Here is an 11,993-nt window from a genome sequence, read left to right as displayed (position 1 = left end):
AAGAGGTACATACTACTTAACTGCCATGTACGTGCTCCGTAGTAAGAACAGCCTAACCTTCTCTCACAGAGTAGTCACAGCTTCATTACTGCAATGAGGCATGAGGCGAGACAAGGCTCTCAAAGTAGCTCCCTCCAACACCAATCTTACCGGGAAAGCCATGAACTACTATATCCTTTAAAGTCGCTTCTTTCATATTGTACACCACCAATACCTCATTAATTCTCCTACAAATCATCATCACCATTTGTTCCTTCCCCAACAAACACAAAGGCCTAATCTCGGAATCAGAGTACTTGATTGGGATTTTAGTCCATGATTCCTCGGCACCATATTCTTTCATCGTTGCAACAAATAAGTTATGACATGTATCAGAAATACATAAAGGAAAAGCACAAAGACACCCTCCAAGTACGACAAGGTCATCAAACATAAACTCTTCATCAGTGTTATCAGAATCAGAAACTTCAGAATAATCTGATTCAGACTCCTCACTGTCAACCTTGTCAGTATCAGCCAAACTCGAAAGCGGTACTTCGTAAAACTTCTCATCCACCAAATCAAATGCTGCAATAACGAATGAGCGATCAGAGCTCATAGCAACCCAATGGATAAACCCATCAACAAAAACAGCAGAGGTGTCCTCGAATGGGAAATGTTTGAACGGTGAATCATCAACTCTCTTCCAAGTACCATTTCTAACAGAATAAACATGAACAAACATCTGAGCATCAAAGGTTTTTTCAATACAAGAAATCAAAACTACCTTATAATCATCATTAACTGAATCATAACCAAGTCCAAAAGAAAGAGGTTTAAGATCAAAAAGCAAGCTCAAACTCGGCATTTCCTTAATCTCTCTTGTAGTTGGATTAATTAGCAGCAATTTTTTGTCATCATTAGAAACTAAGATCAACCCATCACAAGAAACCAATCGATGATAGAAGAAAGTAAAACGATGATCATCAAAAGTGAGTTTTTTAGCAAAAAGGGTAATTTCGTCGAGCAGGTGGTGGGCATTATTCAACTGGGTAGAATAGAGTGAACCAGATTCAGGGGATAAAAGAATGAGTGATTCTTCTACAATTGGGCGATGTTTGGTTCGATCTAGATGGGTTTTGATGAACTGGGGTTGGGATAGAAGAAATTTCCATGGCTTTGACGCGCATCGAAATCGACCAATGGATTTAGCAGGTAGCCATGAGAATATCTCTACTATGATCTCTTCTGGAAACATCTTCAATTCTTCTTCTTGTTCGATTTTTTTTCCCAGAAATTTTGTAAAATGCTAAAATTCAATGTCAATCTTCAATTTTTTAATAGCAAATTCGCACACAAAAACAAATACTTATTAGAAGCATCAACGACTCAACGTGTACCATGATGGTTTAATATTTGGTCATATTTTAATGAATAACTCTTGGCGCGTAGGTTTTTCTTATTTTACAACAAATAGTATGGCAAAGTCGTAAATATCATCATGTCTATAAATAAGAATGAGGTATAACTCAAGTAGTTCGAGGCTTATAGCTTCCTTTTCGGTTCCATAAGATATTGAGATCTGATTTTAATAGGTATTCTAATTAAGCTTCCGCCTTGTATTTCCAATATTAAGCCCTTTACAGTCTGATTGAGGCAAAATGCTACTTAATTATATGGCGTAAAGACATGTATTCTACTTGTATTTCCAATTTCCCATTATAAATTTTACAAAGTGTCTGGCAGATGATGCATACTCTAACACTATCCACGTCTTCTCTGACTACCCCTTATTCGGATGCCATATCAATATTCTACACTCAGCTCAAGACTGCCCTGACAGTAACAGGTGTTTCTTATAAAAATGTACAAATTACATTCATTAATTTGCTCAGAATTATCAATCTCCTTGATAAAAAGTACAGTAATATTTATTATAGCAGAAATGAACCTGCAACTTGAATTCTCAAATGTGCAGCACAAGAGGTGCAATACAGCACCAGAAGCATCAATAAACATGTCACACTGACACTTACAAATCACCTAAAGAGAACTTGTTATGGCCTAAGAAAATATAAATAGTAATGTGACTCGAAATGATAAAAGAACAACTTTGTTTTAAAGAAACTAGGCAACAAGAAATCTCACAATCAAGCAAGAGAAACATATTGCTCTGAAGGAAGTAAAGCCTAACATTCTCTTACAGCTTAGTTGCTGCAATGAGGCGAGACAAGGCTTTCCATGAAGCTCCCTCCAACACCAAATCTCTCCGGAATGCCATGAATTACAATATCCTTGACAGTTCGTTCTTCCAAATCGTACATCACCAATGTCTCACCAGTTGTCTGCTCATCCAGCACCAGCACCAGTTGTTTCTTTCCCAACAAACACAGAGGCCTAATCTCAGCATCAAAGTTACTTACAAAGATTTTAGTCCAAGATTCCTTGACACCATATTCTTTCATCATCGCGACAAATATCTCATGACAAGTGTCCGAAATACTTGAAGGATAGGCACAGAGACATCCTCCTAGTTTAGTCAGCTGATCGAACTCAAACTCCTCACTATCAGCATCTGAAACTTCTTCAGAATCGTCTGACACGGACTTGTCATCATCATCATCAACCAAACTAGAAAGTGGCACTTCCTGAAAGACCTCTTTCTCCAAATCAAATGCTGCAATAGCATACATATCATCTGAAGGCCTATAAGCTACCCAATTTATATATCCATCAACAGAAACAACAGAAGTGTAATTGGATTCACTATGATCGAACGAGGAATTTTCAACACTTTTCCAAGTACCATTTCTAACAGAATAAACACTAACAAGCATCTGAGCATCAGCACTGCCACTATGAGAAATCATAACTACCTTATAATCTTCATTAACTGAATCATACCCAAGTCCACAAGTAAGAGGATTAGGAGCATAAGGCGAGCTTGGTAATACCTTAATCTCCCTTGTAGTTGGATTCATCAGCAAAAACTTTTCTTCCTCATCTTTAACTATGGTCAACCCATCACAAGAAGCTAGTTGTAAAGAAGAATGGAGAAAACGGTGATCATCAAAAGTAAGCTTTGTTGCTAAAACAGTGGTTAATTCGTCGATAAGGTTGGCATTATTAAACTGGATAGAGTAGAGGCAGTGAGAATCATTGGAAACAAGGATGAGTGATTCTTCTTCTGTTGATAGACGTTTGGTTCGAGTCAAGTGGGATTTGATGAACTGGGGTTGGGTAAGAAGAGATCTCCATGGCTTTGATGCACATCGAAATCGACCAATGGATTTAGCAGGTAGCCATGAGAATATCTCTACTATGATCTCATCTGGAATCATTTTCAAATTTTCTTGTTCAGTTTTTTTAGCAGACATTTTGTAAAATGCTTGAATTCTTTGTTCAACCATCAGTTTTTATTTATATATTTGTTGACAGCAAATTTGCACTTAAAGCAGAACATGTTAGACAGAGTATCCAGATCTGCTTGCTTGAACATTGGACCAACTAATTGTTTAGTAGCACTTAAAATTCATTGCTATTATTTTATGGATTTTTTTTTTTTGCTGTTATTGTAAAGATTATTGTTACAGTTGACCTTTTCTAAGCAAAGTTCTTTTTCAAACCAAAACATCAGTAAGAATGGAAAATACAGCACAGATTGAAATAAGTTGTTTACATAGTAGCAGAAATGCATCTTTTCCTGCTTGAACATTGGACCAACTAATTTCTGTATTGATTTTATTCAGCTGCATCAGTTTTTTTAACCTGTTTTACTTAAAAAAGGGCAACTCATCTTCATATCAGCAGCAGAATCATCCACTTTAGTACCCTTTGTAAGAGCACTAAGCAGCTCGCCGCGATCATAGAAGAACTCAACTTTGATTATCCTCATCTGCTCATCCACCTATTTACAAACACAAAACATGCCAAATTATGAAAAACCAAGGATGATTTAGGTTGGTCCAACTTTAGTAGCCTAACATAGTAAGATGTCATATTAAAAAAATTACCTCAAAAATAGCACACCCAAATAACTCAACTAGTTCTCCAGTAGGAGGGTGGCCTTTGAAAGGACCTTCCATGTAAGCCCAATGCCTGAACTTATAAGCAATCACCGGTGGACCCGAGTAGACTTGGAGGATCTCAAAGGCGAACCCTCGAGGGAATGCAGTTCTGAAGAGATGGTGAGCTGATTCTCTAGTCTCTTTTGTTGGGTCATACAAGCGTAACTCCTCTGGTAATGAAGTTTGTAGAAACCCATTATATCCTCCACCCATTTCGCCTACTTCCTTCAATGTTAAAGGCTTCCTTCCTTTCATTGGAGTTTAAGACCATAGAATATTATTACTAGCTCATCAAATAAACCATAAAAGGCAAAACTTAGAATATCTATGTAAGATGTTAGAGCTCCCTCTTTAGGTGCACACCATGCACCAATCATTATGGTAAAACTAAACATTAATACGAAACTAACAAAACCCGTGTTTGGCTTTTCAAGTAATATTCCAATGTAACAAAACCCATGTAAATAAAAAGAACCTTAATAACTCTGTTTTTTTTTTTTTTCCTTTTAGTCTACAATATTGAGATTATATGTTGTATTTTAGCTAGATGATTTCAATTAAAAGAATTATAAAGCCGAGAAGTGAAGTAGAAATGCGATACCATTAACGCTAAATGTATATTTGGAAGCATCCAAGGATTTATAGTCCTGGGGATTGGCCTTATGGAAGAGCTCCATTTCCATTGTCTTCACAAGATTTTGCACTTTCTCTTCTAGTGAACCAGCAGGCCATATCTTGTAATCACCAAAGACTTAAACATAAGATACACACTGACTTAAGTGTAAAATTACGAAGTAAAGAATACAACAACCTTGAATTATTTCTAGTACTACATTCATGTTTTACAAAATCTTCACTTATCTTTTGCCGGTTTTTCAAGAGTTGTATTGGTTTATGGGGTTGGCTGGCCAAATTGCTCATGTTTATTTGGCATTTGTATTAAATGGGTCGGATTTTAGATCAAATCCGAGTCAACATATCAACGAAAGAAAGTTACCTTAGTCCTGCCTTGTTCAAAGAACTTGTCGACGATATCGAAATTAGGAGGAGCTCCAAACACCCATGTGGTGTTCTTCTCACCTTCTCCATACATAAAAGAACGGTACTTGTCTACTTTCTCGGTTGATGACTCCATTTTCTGTTTGTAGTACAACACTACTATGTTTCAGGTTTATATAATGGAGTTGTTAGACTTATCACCAACTAGTCAATTTGATTCGGCTTACAAGAACAAATCATGTACTAGTATTACTTTTATTTTTATTTTTTTGGAACCTTGTTGATTTTTTTTTTTGTACCATATCAAATTGTTTACTAAAAGATTCGATAGTGTACCTTTCTACATCCTTTTTTTATTTGTAATCTAATTGTTGATTTATTTATATAAGGTAGTTTCGATGAAGCTGACTAGAGAACGCTAGCAGCCAAAATTGCTCTCAAACACAGGATACTGAAAAGTCATTTAGGGTGTGACTCGATTTGGGGATAAGCTGTATGTAGACGTTAAAGTGTTAAACATCGTCCTAAAATTTATTTCATATAAATATCAAAAAAAAAAAAAAAAACATTTGGTGTTTAGAGAGCCACTAGGCGAGTTTTTTTTCATTTGGTGCGGTGTTTAGAGAGCCATTAGGCGAGTGATGAAAATCAATCACAGGATCTTATAAAACTTCGAGTGAATTTCTAACCACATGAGCTATACTTCATTCACTAATTTAAAATTATTTTCCCTTTTTTCCCCTTTGCCTTATTCATATCATCAACTACTAATCTACTGTCAGTCAATAACCACCACCGCTAGACATTTTTTACAACCACCTCCACAAGATAATTTTATCAATCTTATGGCCTTTTTTCCGATGAATAAGTGGTGCATAAACAAAATTTATAAGAAAATCACAAGTCAATTTAGTCCGAATTAGTCGTCAAAGACGTTTTGGGAGTGGGATGAAAAGGTAAGAGAATCCACACTCCCAAGTTGTCCTTGGTGAGTTGGTGATTGTATCTCACAAACTCAAGGTTGTGAGATACAATCATTACTACTAAAATGAATACAACTTTGTTTGGACGGAAGAACTTTACATTACACAAGTCATACACACTAGAGTAGGGATGTCAATGGGGCGGGGCGGGGCGGATGTTGGCCTTCCCATCCACATCCCCACCTAATATTTTCATCCCCATCCCCATCCCCATCCCCGCGGCGGGTCCAATTTTTATCCTCATCCCCGCCCCACCGGGTACAACTCCAAAACCATCCCCGCCCCACACCCCACTTGGATATCCATCCCCACCTAACCCCCACCAAAGACCCGCCTAATCCCCACCCAAGATCCACCTAATATCCGTATCTCAAAATACACAATCTTACATAATTAATACGAATTATAAATAAAACATTCTATACACATTTTTGTGTTATAATATAAGTGTCGTACAAAGTATTATAATTAATATTGTATTTCATGTAATTATTTTATAAATAGAATAAAAGTATGTAATTTTGTTTTAAAAGATATATAGATGTGGGTATGAGGTGGGGATGGGGCAGGTACGAAGTGGGGCGGGTGGGGCAGGGCGGAGATGGGGCGGGTACAACTTAAAATCCACCCCCGCCCCATTACCCATGGCGGGTATGGTTTTTATCCCCATCCCCGCCCCACCACCCGCCAAACCGAGACCCATCCCTGCCCCATTGGGGCGGGTCTCCTACTTGACCCGCCCCATTGACATCCCTACATTAGAGCTGTTAATTCGGGTAAACAGGTCGGATTTGGGTCGGGTCAACTCGAGTCGAATCAATTCGGATTAATTCCATAACCTATGTGGGTCGGGTTTGGGTTGGGTCATGCTTGAGTCGGGTCACATCGGGTCATACTTCTTATCGGGTTTAGGTTGGGTTTATAACAGGTCGGGTTACATTCGGGTCGGGTGAACAATAGGTCGGGTTTAATTATGGTTTTCACGGGTTCAAACGGGTTAAAATAATTCTCGGGTTCGGTTCAAGTCAATAATTTACGGGTTATAATCAGGTCGGGTCATTCTCGGGTTTGAGTCGAGTTTGGCTCAAGTCAATAATTTGCGGATTATAATCAGGTCGGGTCATTTTCAACTCGGGTCATTCTCGGGTTCTAGTTAGGTTCGGTTCAAGTCAATAATTTGCAGGTTATTATCAGGTTAGGTTATTTCCAAGTCGGGCCATTCTCGGATTCAAGTCGGGTTATGTTCAAGTTAATAATTTGCAAGTTACAATCAGGTCGGGTCATTTCCAAGTCAGGTCATATTCGGGTTCAACTAACTATAAATAGATAATTATCATTTTTATCAAGCTAATTATTTCCTTTGACTATAATATACATGGCAATATACTAGGGAACTATAGTTTATAATTTAGGAAGATAATTATCTTCTTTGACCATACAACAAATATATACTATATTTAACTCTTAAATTTGAGGATGATGCTCCTTTCTTTTGCTGGGCTAGACTGACTTGGTCTCCCTAGACAAAATGCTTTGATCAACAATAATAAGGTAGCAGTCTAAATTGCATTTAAGATGATTTGAAATCGGGTCAGGAACAATTTGGGTTGAATTTAGGTCGGGTGAATAACAAGTCGTGTTAATTTCGAGTCGAGTTAATAACAAATCGGGTTGAATTTTTGGGTCGGGTAAGTAATAGGTCTGGTAAAATTCAGGTCCGATCAATAACAAGTCGGGTTGAATTTGGGTCAGGTCAATAACAAGTCGGGTTGATTTCGGGTCAAGTTTGTAACATGTTAGGTTAAATTCGAGTCGGGCTAGGAACGGGTCGGGCTGAATGCAGGCCAGGTTAGTAACAAGTCGGATTAAATTCGGGTTTTGATGGGTTAAAACGGGTTTGGGTCAATTTTGGTTCAAGTCGGGTTCGGTGCAAGTTAATTAAATTGAACGTTGTAAACCGGTAAATCGGTGCAAGTTGTAAACCGGTAAATTGGTTGTTTAAAAACAAATTGGATGGTTCCACACACCCAATTCGAATCCCGAAGGGTATTAGGGAGCATAGTAAACATTTCGGCAATTTTTATTTTCGGGAGAAAAAAAGTCAAAAAAATTCCAAAATTGAAGACTAATATCCACGTTTTTTAGAAATTTTGGAGGTTTCAGGGCCCAGTGTCGAAAAGTCTTGAAATTCTATAGAATACATCTCGGGGTCATATAATGCCGTTTGGAACCATATATGATAATTATTTGTTATCATAAATGTCCGTTGTAGGCTTGAATTAATGAAATCGGTGCAAGTTGTAAACCGATAAATTGGTAATATAAAGGCAAATTGGATGATTCCACCCACCCAATTAAACTCCCGGAGGGTATTAGTGACCATGGTAAAAATTTCGGCAATTTTTATTTTCGGGCGAAAAAAGTCAAAAAATTCTGAAATTGAAGGCTATCCACGTTTTTTGAAAATTTTTGGAGGTTTCGGGGCCCAGTGCAAAAAAAAGTTTTGATATTTTAGGGGATACATTGCAAGGTCATATAATGCCGTTTGGAACCATATATGATCATTATATGTTGTCATAAATGTTCGTAGTATGCTTGAGTTAATGAAATCCGTGCAAGTTGTAAACCGATAAATTGGCCGTTTAAAGGCAAATTGGATGGTTCTACCAACCCAATTGGACTCTCGAAGGATATTAGGGACCATGGTATACATTTTGGCACTTTTTATTTCCGGGCGAAAAAAAGACAAAAAATTCCAAAATTGAAGACTATCCACGCTTTTTTAGAAATTTTGAAGGTTTCGGGACCTGGTGTCGAAAAGTTTTGAAATTTCAGGAGATACATCTCGGGCTTATATAATACCGTTTGAAACCATATATTATCATTATTTGTTGTCAAAAATGTTCGTGGTATGCTTGAGTTAATGAAATCTGTACAAGTTGTAAACCGGTAAATTGGTCGTTTATAGGCAAATTGGATGGTTCCACCCGCCCAATGCAACTCCCGGACAGTATTATGGATCATGGTAAACATTTCGGCAATTTTTATTTTCGGGCGAAAAAAAGTCAAAAATTTTAAAATTGAAGGCTAATATCCACGTTTTTTGAAAAAGTTTGGAGGTTTCGGGGCCCAGTGCAGAAAAGTCTTGATATTTTAGGGGATACATCTCAAGGTCATATAATGCCGTTCGGAACCATATATGATCATTATATGTTGTCATAAATGTTCGTAGTATGCTTGAGTTAATGAAATCCGTGCAAATTGTAAACCGGTAAATTGGTCGTTTAAAGGCAAATTGGATGGTTCCACCAACCCAATTGGACTTCTGAAGGGTATTAGTGAACATGGTAAACATTTCGGCAATTTTTATTTCCGGTTGAAAAAAAGACAAAAAATTCCAAAATTGAAGACTATTATCCACGTTTTTTTAGAAAATTTAAAGGTTTCGGGGCCTGGTTTCGAAAAGTTTTGAAATTTCAGGAGATATTTCTCGGGCTCATATAATGCCGTTTGGAACCATATATGATCATTATTTGTTGTCATAAATGTTCATGGTAGGATTGAGTTAATGAAATCAGTGCATGTTGTAAACCGATAATTGGTCGTTTAAAGGCAAATTGGATGGTTCCACCCGCCCAATGCAACTCCCGGACAGTATTAGGGATCATGGTAAACATTTCGGAAATTTTTATTTCAGGGCGAAAAAAGGTAAAAAAAAAAAATTAAATTGAAGGCTAATATCCACACTTTTTGAGAAATTTTGTAGGTTTCGAATTTCGGGGCCCGGTGTCAAAAAGCCTTTAGATTATAGGGGATACATCTCGGGGTCATATAACGGCGTTTGAAACCATATATGATCATTATATGTTGTCATAAACGCTTGTGGTAGACTTGAGTTAATGAAATCAACGCAAGTTGTAAACTGGTAAATTGGCCGTTTAAAGGCAAATTGGATGGTTGTACACACCCAATTGGACTCTTGGAGGGTATCAGAGACCATGGTAAACATTTCGGCAATTTTATTTCAGAGCGAAAAAAAGTCAAAAAAATCATAAATTGAAGGCTAATATCAACGCTTATTGAGAATTTTGAAGTTTTCGGGGCCCGGTGTCGAAAAATCTTGAATTATATGGAATACATCTCGGGGGTCATATAATGTCGTTTGGAATAATTTTCGAGGTAGGTTTGAATTAATGAAATCGGTGCAATTTGTAAACCGGTAAATTGGTCGTTTAAAGGCAAATTGGATGGTTTCACCCACCCAATTGGACTCTCAAAGGGTATTAGGGACCATGGTAAACATTTCAGCAATTTTTATATCCGGGCAAAAAAAAGTCAAAAAATTCCAAAATTGAAGGTTAATATCCACGTTTTTTGAGAAATTTGGGATGTTTCGAGGCCCGGTGTCGAAACACACTGAGATTTTAGGGGATACATCTCGGGGTCATATAATGCCGTTTGGAACCATATATGATCATTATATGTTGTCATAAATGTTCGTGGAAGGCTTGAGTTAATGAAATTGGTGCAAATTGTAAACCAGTAAATTGGTCGTTTAAAAGCAAATTGGATGGTTCCACCTAGACAATTTGACTTTTGGAGGGTATAAGGGACCATGATTAACATTTCGGCAATTTTTATTTCCGGGTAAAAAAAAAGTCAAAAAATTCCAAAATTGAAGGCTAATATCCATGCTTTTTGAGAAATTTTGGAGGTTTTGGGTAGAGCTGTCAATTCAGGTAGACGGGTCGGGTTTGGGTCGGTAAGAGTGGGTCGGGTCAACTCGGATTAATTCTATAACCTATGCGGGTCAGGTTTGGGTTTACTTCTTATCGGGTTTGGGTTGGGTTAATAACATGTCGGGTTACAATCGGGTCGAGTGAACAATAGGTCAGGTTAATTCGGGTTTTCACGGGTTAAAAAGAGTTAAGGTAATTCTCGAGTTCGAGTCGGGTTCGGTTCAAGTCAATAATTTGCGGGTTATAATTAGGTCTGGTTATTCTTGGGTTTGAGTCGGGTTCGGTTCAAGTCAATAATTTGCGGGTTATAATCATGTCGGGTCATTTTCAAGTCAAGTCATTCTCGGGTTCAAGTCGGGTTCGGTTCAAGTTAATAATTCGCGGGTTATAATCAGGTTAGGTCACTTCCAAGTCAGATCATTCTCGGATTCAAGTCGAGTTATGTTCAAGTCAATAATTTGCAAGTTACAATCAGGTCGGGTCATTTCTAAGTCAGGTCATATTCGGGTAGGTTCAACTAATTATAAATAGATAATTATCATTTTTATCAAGCTAATTATTTCCATTGACTATTATATATATGGCAATATACTAGGGAACTATAGTCTATAATTTAGGAAAATAATTATCTTCTTTAACCATACAACAAATATATACTATATTTAACTCTTAAATTTGAGGATGATGCTCCTTTCTTTTGCTGGGCTGGACCGACTTGATCTCCCTAGACAAAATGCTTTGATCAACAATAATAAGGTGGTCTAAATTGCATTTAAGGTTGAAATCGGGTCAGGAACAATTTGGGCTGAATTTAGGTCGAGTCAATAACAAGTCGTGTTGATTTCGAGTCGAGTTAGTAACAGATTAGGTTGAATTTTTAGGTCGGGTTAGTCTTAGGTCTGGTAAAATTCGGGTCGGGTCAATAACAAGTCGGGTTGAATTTGGGTCAGGTCAATAACAAGTCGGTTAATTTGAGGCCGGGTTTGTAACAGGTTGGGTTAAATTCGAGTCGGGTTAGGAACGGGTCGGGTTGAATTCGGGTCAGGTTAGTAACAAGTCGGGTTAAAACGGGTTCGGGTCAATTTCGATTCAAGTCGGGTTCGATTCAGGTCAATAATTTACAGGTTACATTCGGGTCGGGTCATCTCCAGGTCAGTTCATGTTCGGGTTCGGGTCTCACATACTCGGGTCAACTCGGGTCTAGGGTGGTTTCAGGTCGGGTTTGG

General features: G+C 37.6%; 3 protein-coding genes across 3 annotated transcripts; all 3 read right to left on the bottom strand.

Annotated features, from left to right (window-relative positions):
- Positions 1–85: 85 nt before the first annotated feature.
- LOC145563754 (F-box/kelch-repeat protein At3g06240-like) lies at positions 86–1,237 on the bottom strand. The gene has a single exon (XM_081624183.1). The coding sequence runs from the start codon at positions 1,235–1,237 to the stop codon at positions 86–88; it is 1,152 nt and encodes a 383-aa protein (XP_081480309.1).
- Positions 1,238–1,888: 651 nt separating this feature from the next.
- LOC145639333 (F-box/kelch-repeat protein At3g06240-like) lies at positions 1,889–3,476 on the bottom strand. Its single transcript, XM_081690557.1, has one exon. The coding sequence runs from the start codon at positions 3,387–3,389 to the stop codon at positions 2,187–2,189; it is 1,203 nt and encodes a 400-aa protein (XP_081546683.1). The 5' UTR covers positions 3,390–3,476; the 3' UTR covers positions 1,889–2,186.
- Positions 3,477–3,620: 144 nt separating this feature from the next.
- LOC145639341 (pathogen-related protein-like) lies at positions 3,621–5,255 on the bottom strand. Its single transcript, XM_081690570.1, has 4 exons — positions 5,044–5,255; positions 4,648–4,780; positions 3,993–4,294; positions 3,621–3,886 (listed from the first exon to the last, which is right to left on the bottom strand). Exons 1-4 carry the CDS (start codon positions 5,179–5,181, stop codon positions 3,743–3,745), a joined length of 717 nt encoding a protein of 238 aa, XP_081546696.1. The 5' UTR covers positions 5,182–5,255; the 3' UTR covers positions 3,621–3,742.
- Positions 5,256–11,993: the final 6,738 nt, after the last annotated feature.

This window comes from Chenopodium album, chromosome 1 (assembly GCF_948465745.1).
Source record: "Chenopodium album chromosome 1, dcCheAlbu1.1, whole genome shotgun sequence".
Taxonomy (NCBI): domain Eukaryota; kingdom Viridiplantae; phylum Streptophyta; class Magnoliopsida; order Caryophyllales; family Amaranthaceae; genus Chenopodium; species Chenopodium album.
The sequence above is the reverse complement of the archived record's forward strand: the minus strand, read 5'-3'. Positions and strand labels throughout refer to the sequence as shown.

Coding starts and splice junctions, on each gene's coding strand:
- LOC145563754 (XM_081624183.1), bottom strand. CDS start 1,237: ATGTTTCCAGAAGAGATCATAGTAGAGATATTCTCATGGCTACCTGCT.
- LOC145639333 (XM_081690557.1), bottom strand. CDS start 3,389: ATGGTTGAACAAAGAATTCAAGCATTTTACAAAATGTCTGCTAAAAAA.
- LOC145639341 (XM_081690570.1), bottom strand. CDS start 5,181: ATGGAGTCATCAACCGAGAAAGTAGACAAGTACCGTTCTTTTATGTAT. Junction 4,781..5,043: donor TTGAACAAGGCAGGACTAAG/GTAACTTTCTTT, acceptor GGTGATTACAAG/ATATGGCCTGCTGGTTCACT. Junction 3,887..3,992: donor TTGGGTGTGCTATTTTTGAG/GTAATTTTTTTA, acceptor GTTTGTAAATAG/GTGGATGAGCAGATGAGGAT.